The following is a 17305-nucleotide window of genomic DNA, read 5'->3' as shown; positions in this document are numbered from 1 at the left end:
CACACACACAGCCAAAACCCTCATACACAGTAAAAAACATGTGGTACGTACACACACACACACACACACACACACACACACACACACAGAGCCAAAACCCTCATACACAATAAAAAACATGTGGTACACACACATACATACAGCCAAAACGCTCATACACAATAAAAAATAGCTTCTTAAAAAATTAAGTATCAGAGTCCACCAAATTTTCCTGGCCTGTTTCTTTCTTTTTCCCCCTTTTCAGTACAAAACAAAGATATAGAGGTTAAGGAAAATATGCTTGAAAGAGGACAACATTCATAACAAAAAATTTGTTTTCTGAGACAGAGTCTCTTTGCAGAGCCCTGTGTGTCCTAGAACTCACTTATGTAGACCAGGCTAGCCTGGAACTCACAAAGGCCCTGCCTGCCTCTGTCTCCCAAGTACTGGGATTAAAGGAGTGCATCAGCATGCTCAGCTGCTTCTTTTTAACCCCAGTGTGGTCAGGACATTTACTCGGTTAAGAATCAGATGCTTAAGGCTGGTGAAGTGCTCACCAGATAAAGGCATTTGCAGCCAAGCCGGACAACCTGAGTTTGGTCCTCAAGAGTAACATACTGGAAGGAAACCAACTCTAGCAAGCAAGCTGTCATCTAACCTCTATATATGTGGGACATGTGTGCATCTCCATATACAAAAAACAAAACAAAACAAAAAACAAAACAAAACTTTTAAAAAAGAAGAATCTATTGCTTTTCCTGTTTGGGGTAGAATGTACTCAAATAAGGCAAAGAGACTAGGGGTGCAGTGGGAGGCTAAGGCAGCAGCTTAGGGTCGATGTTGTGGCCAGCTGGATTTCAACTCGGAATACTGAAAGAACTAGCTGACAGAGAAAACAAGAGAGGGGTAGATAATCACAGGGAACATTCAGATGATCCATCCTGACTAAAGGGCAGGCAGTGGGATCAACTGTCATGAGACACTTTCAGGAGGGCTTGCAGAGAATCTCAGGAGAGAAAGCTGCCACCACTAGAACACTGCATTAAAGCAAATGTTGTGATCTTTTAAAACAGTAACTACTGAAATTAATTTAAAAAAATGGCTTTTCCATCTTTTAGTTCATCTATATCAGTAGTTCCCAACCTGTGGGTGTCTACCCTTTGGTAAACCTGTCTCCAAAAATATTGTGGTTCATAACAATAGCAAAATTATACTTATGAAGTAGCAAGGAAAATAACTTTATGGTTGGGGTCACCACAACATGAGGCCCTGTATTAAAGGTCACAGCATCAGGAAGGTTGAGGACTGCTGAACTACACAGTATTACTTAACAACGTCACTTTTTACTTCGTAATTACGAAGACGTGACAGAAACAACTTCACAACAGTCAGCGAGCATTGTGATTTCTATTTTAAAGAGCAGCAGTGCAGGGCTCCGTACTCTGTAAGTGAAAGACCATGGATTGAAACGAGGCTTTAGACACACGCTCCAGGTTCTCTGCATGTAGTATTTGCATATAACTAATATATAATGGTGAGACACTACAGAGTATCAAATGTTTTCATGGCTATAGGCATTAGCACTAGGGAGGCTAAGGCAGTAAGATGGTGAGTCCGGGACTGGCCTGTGTTGAATACTGAAATCCTGTCTCAAAGGGAAGAAAAAAGAAAAGCTTTCTGAGCTGGGGAGCTGGCTCAAAGGGTAAGGGTGCTTATGGCCAAGGTTGATGACTTGAGGTTGATCCTGGAAATCCATATGGTAGGAAAGAACCAATTCCCACAAGTTGTCTCTGACCTCTGGGTGCGGATGCAGACACACACAAATAAATACTTATAAAAAGTATGTTTTCACATACATCCCATGTGATATGGATGTATGTGTAAGTATATATGTATATAAAATATACACATTATCTGTTCTTTCATATCAGTAAGAAAAAAAATACACCTTTGTCTCAGAAGTCCTAGTGTGACTAGGACCAGATGTTTATTATTTTAAATGCCATGACAACATCCTCATTTATGTATTCTACATAACAAATTCTGTTCAGACATTGTTACAAGGAACTCGAGTTACAATAGATTTGAACATCTGTGCCAGGAAACATCACTGATTGTAGTCCACTCTATCCTACTCTATTATATTACATATTTGCTTTCAAAGTTAGAAAACATGGCCAAGCCTCTGAATCACATGAACATAATATTTAGATAAATGCAAAAATTATAATGTCTAGCTGTTTTTTTAAAAGAAAATTTCAGCCGGGAGGTGGTGGCACACGCCTTTAATCCCAGCACTTGGGAGGCAGGGGCAGGCGGATTTCTGAGTTCGAGGCCAGCCTGGTCTACAGAGTGAGTTCCAGGACAGCCAGGGCTACACAGAGAAACCCTGTCTCGAAAAAAACAAACAAACAAAAAAAAACAGAAAAAAAAGAAAAAAGAAAAAAAGAAAAAAGAAAATTCCAAGGAACAAGATGGCTCAGAGAGTAAGAACACTGTTTTTACAAAGGATCTTAGTTCAGTTCCCAGCACCCACGTCAGGTGGCTCACAGCTGCCTGTAACTTCAGTTCCTCGTCTGTCCTCTAAGGGCACCCCACAATACAAACATATAAGTTTTTTTAAAAAAAAAAAAAAAAAACCTTAAACCAGCCTGGTTCAGGACACCCAGGGCTATACAGAGAAACCCTGTCTTAAAAAACAACAACAAAAAATTTAAAAAATTCAAATTTGTACATATATACAATGAATCAAAATGATGATACTGAAAGATGGATCATTCACTCTGCAGTTAAGAGAACTTGCTCCTCTTGCAGAGAGCCTGGGTTAGGACCCAGTACCCATATGGTGGCTCATAACCACCCATAACTCCAGTTTCGGGATAATCCAATACCCTCTTCTGACTTTTGTGCACGCCAGAAATGTATGTGGCACACATGGATAAATATATGCAAGCAAAATACTCATTCACTTAAAATTAATAAATCTTTCAAAAAATTATAAAACTGGTGTCAGATGTAGTGGTGCACACCTTTAATCCCAGCACTCAGAGGCAGGTGGATCTCTTTAGTTTGAGGTCAACCTGGTCTACAAGTGAATTCCAGGACAGCCAGGGCTATAGAAAGATCCTGTTTCCAAACAAACAAAAGGCATGAAACTGAACAAAACATAATAAGCAACAATTTGATGGAACACACGCATCCACACTAGAAAACACAGACTGTAACAAGCACAAACCTATAAAAGAAAAAAAAATGCCCCTTACAGAACAGCAAGGACACCCAAAGAGTGTTCTTGAACATCTAAAGCCCCAAGCACAGTGTCCAAGTGGGACAAGTTCTTCGCAAGGAGTTCTCCACTCTTGTTGATGAGCTCACAGAGCTGAGTCATTTGCCCTGCAAAACAGAACACTCGAATTCAGTTAGGGCACTAACCAAATTAAGAACTCTAATAAGACTTCCTTCTCAAATGCTTAGATGATTTGTTATGTCTTCCTCTAAGACTAGGACGGGAACAAACAATTTGCTCTGCCTCAAAACTAGTCAGAGGAAACACTATACCTCCCAATTCCCTCCGGGGTCCAGAAAGCGTCTGCAGTTCCCAAAGCCAGAAGTTTACATATCACTGACACTGTCTTTCTCAGAACCAAAGAGGACTGTTATGCCATAAGTTCCTCAGCTCCACTTCTTTCCCCTTCATGTCTTAATTCAGAACATTATCACTTCTTGTATGGACTGCTTGATATATCTTCTAAGTGGTATATATTCCATTATTCCAAATTCTACTTCATATTATGCAAACTCAATCAAATTATACCAAAGGCTTTAAGAAATCCAAACACTCCAGCTCAGTTTCCAGAACAAACTTAAGAACTGGTTTCTACTGACTCACCTCCTGGTCACTCATCAACTTAGGCCTTCTCTCTGCCCTCACCATACTCCATTCCCCTTGACTCACTATCCACCTCCTCTGTGCCCTCAATGTACTACAAGGGACTGTGGTGACCAGATAATTGAAAGTAAATGCACATGTAAGGGTCTACTGAGCAGCTAAGCAATAGCTCCTTGGATTAATCTCCAATCTGTTAAAAAAACCAAAAGTTCCATCTAATGGCATCATAGTGTGGCTAGGAGGCAAAGGCAAAGGTCTCTGTAAATACCCGGCCAGCCAGGATTACATAGTGAGACCCTAGCTTCAGTGCAAACAAAAACAGGATTACATGTTAACAGACAGCTTGTCTATAAAACCAAACAGAAACCTCCTCCATCCAGATTCTATACTCCAGCTATCCTCATGCTTTTCTCAGAAGCAACGCAGTATTACCAATGAATGTCTTAAGGGTCCTTCTAAAGACAGTCCACATGTATAGGAATGCTCGCCCACGTATGTATGCAGTCTTTCTACTTATTCACATAGACGGCGCTGTGCTGTGTACACTATTAAGCATCTTCCTGCTATTTAATGATGACCTTTTCAGTTCACAAAAAGTGTATGTGCTTTTCTTTCCACAGCTGCATAGGAATCTATTTGTGTGGCAGTGCTAAAATTAACTTTATTGTAATTTTAATTTTGTGTCTGTATCTGTATGTGGGTATGTGCATGGAAGTTAAAAGTGCCCAAGGAGACTCAAGAGGACACTGGGTTTTGGATTCTTTGAAGCTGATGTTGTAAGACGCTGGGTGTCCACTGACAATGCTAGGAACTGAACCCAGGTCCTCTCAAAGAGTAGTATACGCTGAGAACTGTTCTCCAGCCCCTCTTCATTAACTTATTTGGAGAAAAGGGTCTCATTGTGTAGTGCTGGCTGGCCTTGAACTCAAGGGATCCACCTACCTCTGCCTCCAAGTTATGGGATTAAAGGAGTACACTCCCATGCTCACTCTTAACTAATTCTACTTGTATGGTATGGATGGATGAATGATTTATTTAAGAAAAAAAAATCACTCACAGGTATGTAACTGGCCTGTGAGCGTAAGTCTATCACTGATAAGGAAAACGAGAATTACTATTTTTTTTGCATGGTTTCATCATTTAAACCTTACAATAGTTAGATGGACAACTCCCAGGACACATCTCATACCCCTCTTTTTTAACAAATGAAGAAATGAGCCTAACCTCAAGGAATTTCCAGATATCAAAAGCATTTTTACATGCTTTCTCCACTCAATTCCCTTAACTCTATTAAGGAGAGATCACATTCTTCTGGCTCAAGATTATGTGTGTTCAAGTGAAGAGATGAATGGACCAAATGGTATGTAAATTAAGAGGGGGAATAAAGTAACAACTGTACGCCCTAGAAATGGAGTCCGACTACTGAAAGCTTCCTTGGAGCTCGGTACGACCAAAATAGGGGCGGAGAATTCCGAGTGTGCGCTGCTGGCTAGCCAAGACTCAAGCCTTCCAGCCAAGGAGCCTAGAAGATTCCCTTCCAGCCGCTAGAGAGGCCTGGTCAGGGGGTGGCCCGGCAGGACGGATAGGACGCCAAACCAATCACCGAAAACCAGTGATGGCCAAGGGACCAATGGGCGCTCCAGAATGTCCCCTAGTGGAAGTCACGCCCCCAAACTGTCAAGCGGCGCACCGTGGCTGGGGCCCGAAACGGGGTGCGGGGTAGGAGGTGGGGAAGGGGGAGGGGAAGGAAAAGTCTCCAGGGCCCGAGACAGGGGAAGCCCAAGGTGAGGACTACGGCGCCCGACTGCACGAGGAGTGCTCCTCACGGCCGTGCGCTCCACCCTAAGTACCAAGGCCTGAACAGGTCCAGGAGGAGAGGCTAGAGCTAAGGGCGGTCCCAACATCCGCACCGGCGCCAGGGCATACCGGCCTAGCCCTGCGGCCCAGGCCTCACCTTGAGCTGAGAGCTGACGGACACTGTTCACGAACTGCTCCAGAGCAGACGCCATGTTTCCCCGCTGGTGGCCCAAGCAACAGAGGTAGCTCGCGCGGGAAAAGGCGGCCGCTCTAGGAGGAGGGGCCCGGCGACCCACTAAAGCCTGAAGGGAGGTTGTGTCACTTCCGCCGACCAAGCGCCGCGAGATCTTACCTGGTTGAGGCCCCTCCTGTCTCCATGGAGACACTTCCGTTAATCGCCGGAAGTTAGTTCTCGTCTTTCCATGTAGTGCACTCGTGAAATCTCGGCTTATGTTAAATGGAAATAATGAAGAAAGGAAGGACTAGTACTTAAGCACAAAATTTCTGAGTCCAGTTTTGCCTAGAATGACTGGACATTTTTTAAACCTAGCTACATACTTCCGACACGGCTCCATTGCCACTTCCGGAAGGTACATGTCAGTGGAGAACCATACCTTTTTCCAGAGGCAAGGGAAATGACTCCTTTTGGAGAGTGGGGAATCATTTCATAAGTTCCTAAGGAATGGTGGCTTTTATCTAACCACCAGAAACCCTTCTGTATTTGAAGTTGTGCTCATTTCTGGACATGTACAGTGCCTGAGACCTAACAGCAACGTTAGGAAGGTTTTGAATTCTTCTAAAGCTGAAAATTAAACTCCAAGCAATTCCCCGGGTTTCCAGCCTCTCCAGGTCTAGACTGAGACACTGATTTTTCTCATTCCATCTTTGATTTCTCATATGATCCTTCATCTATCTGTAAGTAACAGTTAAACTCAGGTTAATCTTTCTACAAACTTCTCCCTCTGAAGCAAGCACGGAATCTAAGGCTAAGGGGTTCTGATAGCACCGCACACTTTAGGTTCCTGCTTGGCTAGCAACTAATTTCTTTCCTAGGGCTTCTAGTGCTATAGCAAAGAGGGAGAGAAAGGTTACTTTGTATCACTTCATAAAGTGAATGAAAGTCCTCACGAAATGAGGCTTCAGAGCGAGACTGTGACTCTTTTGAAACAACAGGATCCAGAGTGTGTTAGCGTTACAGCTCTGAGGGGCAAGTTTTCCCTCATACAAGTGTTGCAGTTCTGAGGGGGAAATCACAATGCGTGTGTTACAGCTCGGGAAAGGCTTCTCCAAAGGAAGTATGGAAATATTACAGCTCTGAGGGGAGAGGTTTCCCCTTTGTAAGTGTTGCAGCTGAAGGGAAAGTTATTCTGCCAGTCTGGAGCCAAGGAATGCCATGAAGTCACATGGCACAAGCAACCTCAAGAGATTTACTGAGAGAAGCACAAGATGGTGCTGCCTCTGCTCCTAGGAGAAGCAGCAGGGAACTGGTGAGGAGACAAGCTCATACAGAGTTTCTTTGGGAAGGAGTTTTCCAGGATGAGGATTGGTGAGATTTCAAGCCAAGCTCAAAGACTGGTGAGATTTTGTGCTCAGGGATTGGTAGGTTTTGGGCTGAGGAATTGGTGGGGTTTGGTAGGTTTTCAAGTCTGGAAGTAGACTTGGACCTTTTACCTTACACAGGTTCTTGGTTAAACTCAAAATCAATTTTGTGGCCATTCTTCCATGTCAAGTCTTCTGGATGGAGGACTGTTATGTGACAAAACTTCCTGGGGAGATGCTGTACACACATGTACCTACCCTAGATGAGGAGTTCACAACAGACCAAAGGAATGGACACCACCAAAGTCTAACTTGGTTGAACCAATGAGCTTTATTGGAGTTGTTTATAAGAGTATAAGTGAGGGGTTACTTACGGGAGCAGAAATGACCCAAAGACAGCTACCCCAGTATGGATGACAGCTCACAAAAGCTGGGACCAGGAACACACTGCACAGCCCGAAGGCAGCTCAACAGGCTTGAGAGAGCATCCTTTCTTACTGACTCTGTTTTTTAAAGCCTCTTCTAGGCTGCCAGGCTGGTTTCTGCTTTTTCTAGGCAGCTGGTTTGGTCTCAGAGTCATCTTTTTAGCTTGGCTTCTCTGAGATTCTCAGTCAAGTCTTTATTGCTTGCTCAGCAAGGGAGGAGCCTAGTGATTCTGGTCAGTTTCAGGGACTTCCTGAAGCTATTTTGAGTTGTTTGCCTTCCTGTTTAAGCAGCTTCATTCTTGGAGGAAACTGTTACACAACAAGGATATTTAACAGGATTATAGGTTCCAAGTTTACAGTTGGAGATGCCACTACCCTCTGGAGGAGTGCTGTTTTATCTTTATCCTTCCAGGTGGTCAATGAACCACAGCTCCAATAGGGGCAGAAACACCAGTCCTGGTGGCATATCTAGACATAACTAGAACTCTCCATTCATGTACTTACCATTAAATCTATACTCTTGTTCCCAATATAGACCCACATATGGTTTCCTTTAAGCTGACTGGGTATTACCTATGGCATCACACATGTCACAGCATAAGGATATTGGCTGTTTGGGGTCAAGAACTTGGATTTGGTTAGTCTGGTTACACTGGACCATTTCCAGACTTTTATCTACTTCTCAATGGGGGAACACTGTGGGTTAAAACAAGTATATTGATCTCCTAGTTGGCAGATGGAATAGGTAGTCCTATTATGTCTGCAGGCCCCTATGACTTTTTCTTGGCAAGTGAAACCGGTGTGATAAAGTAAGGTTTTCGTGATGGCCTGGTCGTGTGGAGTGGTGCAGATTGCATAAGACAGACTTAAGTCTAGAAACAAGGCCCAGATGGGTAGCAACCAGTAGCAATGAGTTATCATGCACACAAGAGGGAAAAGAACACTAACAAGTCATTTGCCATATTTCTAGTTGACGAGAGCAGTCTCTGCCAACCCTATGGCAGAGATGAGAACAAGGGTCACAGCAACAGACCATGGACAAGAGAACTGATATAGGAAACAGTGTCTTTATGCCACCAGATGGCTCTCTTCAAGCTGCTGTCATACACAGATGAGTCAGCTTCTGACGTGACTGAAGTGGGCTGTAGTCCTCTGTGGTATCTGGCACACAGCCGTCTTCCTCCAGATGACCAGCCTGGGTGGTGTGATGAGCCATCCATGCATTCTCAGTCTCCAGAAGCTGGTTTCCTTCTGCTGTGTTAGGGGACCACCTTTACTCACTACGAAGTGAGACCCTACAAGGGACTTTGGGGGTTGGACATTCCAGTCTTTTACCCATATAGCATCTCCATCTGTAGTCAAGCTGGCAGGCAACCACTCCTAATTGGATGGTATATAGTAGTCAGGGATGAGCCAAGAGCCTGCATTTGCTGTCTCAGAGTAATGTTGCCCAGCCCCTGTATACCCTGATAAGAGGAGGCAGGAGTCCAGAAAGGATAAGGGGAGAACCCTATATGTCTAGTAGGGCTAGACCTAATATTTAACCAAGCAGTTGGCAACAGCTGGTCCCAGACTGGGGGACACTCAGTGAAGTCCACAACTCTATTTTCAAATGGGGCTCCTCCAACACTGTATCCTAGAAGAGGCATTAGGTCCCCAACTCAGGTTATTTTGGATACATATTTCACATTGTATATCACCTGGGCTATGCTGGAGAGTCAAAGGATGGACAAATGTCAGCTCAATGGGTCTTTAAGAGCTTCCCAGATAAGGTGGGTCTTCTGGTGCAACTGTTTGACAACACCTGAGACTATGACCTCAGGAATTAGCCATTTTCAAATCCCCACCATCCACCTGGGAGACAGATCTCACTCTCTGTCTTATACTGAGTGTTCATGATGGAGTCGCTAGGCTCCTATTCTGCCAATGGCCTAAATCAGTGCATAGGGCGCAGCTCTAGCTCCTGTTGTCCCTGAAGGCTGCAAGCTTCACTTCTCAGTCTTCTTTAGTTTCCTCCCTTGATGCCCTCCAAAGCATACAACTGTCACCCAAAAGTTCTGGGATTTCTTATGTTTTTCTTTGGTTTCTTTGTTTTTTTTTTTTTTATTTCTTTGGTTTTGTTTGTTTGAGACAAGGTCTCACAATATTGCTCAGGGTGTCCTGGAACTCACTATGTAGACTGGGCAGACCTCAAACTCACAGAAACCTGCCTGCCTCTGCCTCTGCCTCTGAGTGCCTGGATTAAAGGTGCGCACTACCACTCTGGCACGAGTTCAAGGATTTCTTTGCCATGGGTTATATCTTTTCCTTCTGAGTTGATTAGGCACTCTTTGTTCTGAGGCTCATGTATGTGAAGGGTGGAAGCATATGTAAGAGCCCATGTGTATATTGATGTACACCTCAGCTGTAGTAGCAGGGCCCAGGTCAGAAAGAAGTTCTGCCTTTGGCAGAGATTTCAACTCAATGATGAAAATCAAGTTGACCATGGAGTACCCTGAAAGATAACCTTTCTCTTTCACAAAACAGCCACCATTGGTGAAATTCTCAGCATCCAGGATCTAATTGGTTAGAGAATATCTCACCCACAACTGATGCAGTCATGGTCTTGATGGTCTAGACCAACAAATACCAGGGTCTTGAGGTTTGAGGTCCATAGTACTTCTAGGTGAATGTGCAGGTTCTCACACATTTCCTGGTAGCTGATCATCCAGGCATTAGTTAGCCAGGATTGTCCCTTGTACACCATCGTCAGCACTGTGAGTATGGGGCTAAGAGAATTATTTTCCCATAATCAATCTGTCAGTCTTTGACACTATGATGGTAATGGCAGTGAGTGCCTAGAGCCAGGCGCTGGCCCTGCACAAGAGTTAAGCTGCTGGGAAAGGTCTGCAATTGGGCAATGCCATGACAGCAACACTTGGGTCAGGACCCCTACCCTAATGCCAGCGAGCTCATGCATGCCCGAGAGTGTGAGCACGTCTGGATGCCCTAAGGCCAGGCACATTGGTGAGGGCTTTCTTGATCTTTTCAAAAGCATTCTGTTGTCCTTGTTCCCATGGCAGAGGGTCTTGCTCCTCTGCTTTGTGGCATCATAAGTCATTTTGACAAGATGAGAAATTAGGTATTCAGATTCTACAGAAACCTGTGGTCCTAAAGGAACTCCCAAACCTAGCATTACGTAGATGGACCTGGGATAACCAGACAGCCTGCTTTTTCTCTGAGATATGTGAAAATCAAGGCACTTGACTTATTCTTGGCAGACTTGTGCCTTTTTTTTTCCTTTTAAACCATGTAGCCGCCTCCCACAGGAAAGTAAAGAGCAATTGTATTAATTCCTAATAATCTTCCTGCACTCATCTGTTCAGCCATGTTGGTCTGCTGGAAAAGCTTCTGAATGAGAAGCTAACTCAGAGCCAAAATGGTTCAAAATTTTTTGAGTCCTTGAGGCAATCTAGTCCATGTTAACTGGCCTGTCACCATTTTTAGGATTCTTCGGGAAGGTGAAGATTGGTTGGCTCTGAGGGGTTGGGAGGATACAGAAAAAGATACATACATACATACATACATACATACATACATACATACATACATAAATTTAAAACACTTGTGTACACTAGTGTTTTGCCTGCATATCTGTGTGAGAGTTAAATCCACTGGAACCTGAGTTACAGACAGTTGTAAGCTGCCATGTGAGTGCTGGGAATTGAACCCTGGTTCTCTGGAAGAGCAGGTAATGCTCTTAGCCATCGCTCCAGTCCTGAGAATGGCAATCTTAAGGTCCAGACATGTGATGAGACCCAGGACAGGGTACAGACAACTGGGTGTAGCGTAGCAGGTGGCCTTGTTTACTGCTTATATGTCCTGACCTGGCCAACAATCAGCTGTTTCTGTTTATAGCCAGGCAGGAGAGTTGTGTTCCAGGATGACTGGCAGTCAAAGAAGTCATGATTACAGCAAAATTCCTAAGGCTCAAACAAGCTTGGCGTTTCAGAAAAGAACCAATTCTGTTAGAATATAGTACACGAGGGAAACCTTGCTTCTCTGTAGCATGTGTAATAAATAATCTATTAGACTTGCACAGCTGTTGAAAAGAAAAGCATCTGGTAATGTGTGCAGGTTCACTGTGTGACGTGAAAGGGCGAGCAGGTAATTCTAGAGGAGGCAGGAGCAGTATGATGCTGGTTGGAATGACCCCCAAACCCTACTTCTCTTTGGAAGTGTGTCTGGAACACCAGACTTGGCACTTACAGACCACATGTGTAAGGCCAATAAGAGTCCTGATTCCTAAGCAGGTTCCTGCTCACAAAGTACTCTTGGCCCCAAACCAAGGCAGGGTTAGGGTTTATAAAGTCAAAAACCACAATTAACATCGTACCAGAGGCAGGGGCGGGGTGTCAAAATTTTAAAAGGTTTCAGGTCAACTGATTAAAAGCAATTTGTTTTATGTTGTAAAAGAACAGATCTCTACCTCTGGAAGCTACAGATGTGGCAGCAAGAGAGTTGTCTGCACAGAGAATGTGCTTGGCAAGGGGTTGGGGAGTGGTTGGGTGAGCTAAAACTAGGACAAAATGGAGTTACTTTGGGCAGGACAATATAAGATGCTGAAGTGTTTGAATGTGAGAGATGCACATCCTCCCTCACACTTCCCTAGTTACACTTAATAACAATACAAAGTAATTGCTATCAATTGTTGCTATGCTGTATCGTATAAGGGGAAAGTATACATATGTCCACTACAAATGAAAAGTCTATTATTTATTTATTTGATGGTTTATTTTTGAGACCCTGTCTCACTGCAGCCCGGCTCCTCTCTGGGGGCTCCCTGCAAGTTGGGCAGGGAGCAGGAGGGTTGCAGTTTTCAAGAGCCATACGGAGCTGGACCCTTTATTAATGCAGCTGTGTGAGTCATCCATGCGCCTCTAACTAACCCAGCCTTGAACTCAGAGAGCTCTCCCTGCCTAGGCTCTAACTCCCAAATGCTGGGATTAAAGGCAGGAGCCACCATGCCTGTCTCAGAAGAAATGTTTAAAGAATATTTTTGAACTGTGGTTAATTGATTCTTCAAATGGAAAAGCCTGGTGGTACCAAGAGCCAATAGTATCTCAAAATACAGAGAGAAAGAAGTGAATCCTGTGGTATCCTTGAGTTGCTAGAGCCTCTCTTGTCTGAAACAATCCTATTCTGGACCCCTTAGCCAAAAGATATGGTTCCTCTTGTGAGAAAGATACAGACAACCACACTGATTAAGCTGATTAAAAGTATATGAGTCCTTTATTAGCCAGCAACCAAAATAGGCCCGTGCCTCAAAGTTTCTTGTTGCCAAAGCTCAGGAGTACAGTGCTTTTAAAAACAAACTTCACAAAGACTGTAATTTCCATGGAGTTAAGTAAGGGTCAGAGTAACCTTGAAACATTCCTTTCTGGCAGATCATAGTAACTATTTTAGATATAACATAGTAACTATTTTTGATATAACATGACCCTTACTTATGACTTGTACCTTTTTCAGTCCTTTTAGTTTAAGTTTGTATAAACATTATTTTGGTTAATGCATCTGGACCATGGTCTATCTCTTAGAAATCCCAATTGCATTGCAAAGGTAGGTGTGACTATTCAGGGTGTAGAGGGCTGAGAATTGTTTGAGAAAACACCACATGGGTCAGAAAAAGATGGTGCTGCCTTTGCTGATTCACTCTCACCATTGAGATGTTTAAATCTGCAGTGTTACCCATGCTCTAGGTTGGAAGTGTCTTGATAAGGCTGTACCTACAGTGATTCTTTCAGGTAGGTGGTGGTGTGTCACATGACTTTCCAGAGACACCGTTCACCACAAATAAGAAGGGCACAGGCAGACTGAAGAAGAAAAAAATGTCAAGTTCCACTTGGCAAAATAAATGAGTTTGATTAATAAGATTTAATTATAGAGCCATGAAAAAGCCCCACGCCCTTAAGCTCCGATTTTATCTAGTACTGTCTACAGACACGCAGACATGCAGACACACGGACACACACAGATGTGCTTCACTATATCTCATGTATGTGCTGCTAGGAATTGGACCCAGGACTTAGACATTAGGCAGTGCATTTTGTCTACTGAGGTGACAGTCCTAACCTACAGCAGTATTAATGCAAACCTAAGCTCGGATGGCTACCTGGTGCTAACGCAGCAGATGTGACTACAGGCTCAGCAAACGTGAGGCAGACAAACCAGACTCTGGGAAAGAGATATGCTGTGTGTATCACTCCATCTCAGCTCATACCAGCGTCCTGCTGGGCTCAGCAAACACTGTCCCAGGAAAGATGGTCGGTCTTTCCTGCTGCAGGCTGGCACAGGGACACTAAATGACATCTTGCTGAAAGACAGTCACCCTGGCCAGGAATTCGAGGATTACCAACACTGTAAGGGAGTCACCCAGACAATTTGCAACTGTTCCACTTCTTTTTGTTCTACCCTTTTTGAAGCTCAGGGTGACTATGCTGCTTTACCCGGCCAGCAAAGCACAGCTGCAGTGGCACGTTTTGTGGATTGTGCTGTGTGTCTTTTCCTGGAGAGACATGGCAGACCAAAGAAAATATTTCACCCACAAGGCAAGCTTGGTGAACCGATAAGTTTACTCAGATTGCCAACACACTCAAGGGTGAGGGGTTAGTTAGAGGCGCATGGATGACTCACAGCTGCATTAATAAAGGGTCCAGCTCTGTATGGCTCTTGAAAACTGCAACCCTCCTGCTCCCTGCCCAACTTGCAGGGAGCCCCAGAGAGGAGCCGCCTCTCCCCGGCTCTTGTTTATAGCCTTGAAAACCTCGTGAAATAAGAAGATCCTGGACTGTGACAAGCTCTCTAGCTCCAGGTGGGCTTACCTCAGGAGTCAGGGTTCAAGAAGCAGTAGTCACAGAGCTTTTACTGAGTCAGTGTGGCACTAGATTCTTGCCTCAGGAATTTTAAGAGTGAATTTCATAGATGACAGGGTGGGTGAGTTTCTTTTAAAGATGTTTATCTTGAACATAAGAAGGTTTTGTCTGAATGTGTGTATGGGTACCACACACATGCCTGGTGCCTGAGGGGGCCAGAAGAGGGTGTTGAATCTCCAGAAACTGGAGTTACAGACTAGTGTGAGCCACTGCCTGGGAGCCCTGTGACATTTCTCTCTTCCATGTTAGCATGTCTGTCAGTGGTTCCTTGTTCTGGTCTGTTTTAGGCAGCAATATTATGGATGTGTTATGTGTGAAGCTTTCCTATCATCTCAGGAAAACATAATCTCACAACAGATTGCCTGGTTCTCTGGCTAGTCTCATTGTCCATAAACCCCATGTAACTTGTTTGGCCTTCTGGGACATGAGCTTTCTAGCTTTGTCTTTATCTTTCTTATTTTGGAAACATCCAGCCCTCTCCTCAACTGCCCCCTTCCCCCATCTCAATGTGTCTGGATGTTTTGTCTACATGTATGTCTGTGCACCGTGCATGCAGTGCCCAAGGAGGGCAGCAGAGCGCGCTGTATGTATCATCTGGGATCGGAGTTAGAGAGGGTTGTGAGCAGCCAACAGCCTACTGGGAATCCTGACCAGGAAGGACCAAGTCTTAACATACAGAGCTCTTTCTTTACCAAAAATACCTTCGTGTCTGCATCCTTTGAAATATTTTTTTTCTACCTACTAATTCCTTTTTCAATAGCATGAGGCAATTAACAAATTTATAGACATATCTTAAGATTCACTGTTGAGTCCAGTGATGTTAGGCTGGACACAGAACATCTGTTTTAGAACTTTTATAGATTTTGAAGACTTACCCTCTGATATCTTTAAATTTTATAAGGTTATGGTTGCAAACAGTCAGCATCTATGACCAATGAGGATCACACACAACAGGTGTATCTGCCTTTACCTTGAATATTTGGGAATGGCAAGCAGTTTTAAAACCTCCACAATCCGGGATGGCTGAAACTTTGCTGGGTTCAGAGCTCAACGAAGCGCTCAATAAATGCCTAAGGACACTGAGTTTGTTCCTCCGGGTGATGGATGGGCTCCTCCATCTACCACTGCCGCCGTTGGAGGAGTGCTCCAGTTTGGCTCTCACAGGCGACTATAACCTGGAACTGGATGTTCCAGGGCGATCAGCACCCACGACGCGCTCACCTTCTCCGGGCGCGTGTCCCTTTAAGGGCGGCGGGGCTGCGCGCGGGCCTCGCTCTGGGCCGGAGCCTGCGCGTCCGTGTCCGCGGCGGAGGCTGCGGCTGCCGTGGGCCCCGGGCGAGGAGCGGGGCGATGCACAGGCTGCGCGGCTGCTGCGCGCGTCCCCGCGGTGCCCCGCTACGGGCCGAGCGGAGCCGGGCGAGCAGCCGCGCCCTGCGGGTGCTGGTGGACATGGACGGCGTGCTGGCGGACTTTGAGGGCGGCTTCCTCCGGAAGTTCCGCGCGCGCTTCCCCGACCTGCCCTTCGTGGCGCTGGAGGACCGGCGCGGCTTCTGGGTGTCGGAGCAGTACGGACGTCTGCAGCCTGGGCTGAGCGTGAGCACCCGCCGGCCCCGCAGCCGTGCCCCGCGGGAGGGGAAACTGAGGCCGCAGCTGTCCAGCCCCAAGCCAGCCCGACTCTTCCATGACCTTTGGCGGGTTCTTTTGTACCACAGGGATCCTGGGAGGACTAGGGCCACAGAGCTAGAGGGACCCACCGTTGAGCTGCCGCTGGCCTTCCAGCAGTCTCCTTAACCCCCTCCCCAGCTGTCAATCTTGACTCTCCCTCCCTCCCTCCCTCCCTCCCTCCCTCCTGCCACTATCCCTCAGTACACACTTGCCCTCAGTATTGGAGATTGAACCCAGAGTCTCTTGTAGACTAGACAAGCTCCCTACCACTGACCTACTTCTCCAATCCTCTTATGTCCTTCACTCTCACTAGCTTTCCTGGACTGCCCTTGAACTAACTCACTGTGTAGCCTAGGGAGCCCTTAAAATTTTGATTCTCCTGTTTTAGTCTCCCAAGAAGCCGAGACTGCAAGCCTGTAACACCATGCAGGGCTTGAATTTTAAATTCTTGGTGTATTTGGCCTCAGACAATTTGTTACATGAAAAAAATAGACCAAACATTCAAACATTCTCCTTACACAGACATTGCTATTCCTCGCAGTGAAATTGACAGAGGTGTCTTTGCCCTCCTCTTTTGCCCCAATCCATGGAAGCATAAGTGTATGCTAGAGAATGACTCTGAGAATGCCACATGGGGAGTTGGGCTGGGTGGAGTGAAACTTCCCTCTTGACTAGTATAAGACTTTTGGTGAGCTCTTGGGCACCCTCCCTATCCCCCTCTCCCCCACCCCATGGCTAGACAGATAATCCCAGGCTTTTTGGTAGAGTGTAATTTGGAAACTTAACTATTTTATGAAAGGAATAGGGGGATTTGCCCAGCATAAACTTAGAAACTCTGGTGTTTCTCAGTTGATTGTCTAAGGGACATAGCTAGAGGGCTTAATGATCAAGAGGGTTGGGTTTTTGTTTTGTTTTTTAATTTATCAGGTTTGTAACATCTTGTTCTTCACAGCCTTCCAGGACTGATGGCAGTGAGGTAATGAAGAAAAAGGCACATAAACAAAACTGGGTTCAGTGGATGGGGCTTTTTCCTGGAGAAACCATAGCACTCCTGGAAGCTCAGGGTGTTTATAGCCTTGAACAGAAGGGCAGGTCTATAC

The 17305-nt window shown here is 45.1% G+C and overlaps 2 protein-coding genes across 2 annotated transcripts in view; one reads left to right on the top strand and one right to left on the bottom strand.

Annotated features, from left to right (window-relative positions):
- Positions 1 to 5950, bottom strand: part of Cops3 (COP9 signalosome subunit 3) — a 22792-nt gene extending 16842 nt beyond the window's left edge. Inside the window, exons 1-2 of the mRNA XM_028776586.1 lie at positions 5823 to 5950; positions 3243 to 3372 (exon numbers count right to left, since the gene is read on the bottom strand). Coding sequence (XP_028632419.1) covers positions 3243 to 3372; positions 5823 to 5877 — 185 coding nt within the window. The 5' untranslated portion in view covers positions 5878 to 5950. The remainder of the gene's footprint in view (positions 1 to 3242; positions 3373 to 5822) is intronic.
- A 9889-nt stretch (positions 5951 to 15839) lies between these two features.
- Positions 15840 to 17305, top strand: part of Nt5m (5',3'-nucleotidase, mitochondrial) — a 28426-nt gene continuing 26960 nt past the window's right edge. The window contains exon 1 of the mRNA XM_028776502.1: positions 15840 to 16133. Within this exon, the coding sequence (XP_028632335.1) occupies positions 15891 to 16133 (243 nt within the window). The 5' untranslated portion in view covers positions 15840 to 15890. The remainder of the gene's footprint in view (positions 16134 to 17305) is intronic.

This window comes from Grammomys surdaster, unplaced genomic scaffold (assembly GCF_004785775.1).
Source record: "Grammomys surdaster isolate TR1022 unplaced genomic scaffold, NIH_TR_1.0 270, whole genome shotgun sequence".
Lineage (NCBI taxonomy): Eukaryota > Metazoa > Chordata > Mammalia > Rodentia > Muridae > Grammomys > Grammomys surdaster.
The sequence above is the reverse complement of the archived record's forward strand: the minus strand, read 5'-3'. Positions and strand labels throughout refer to the sequence as shown.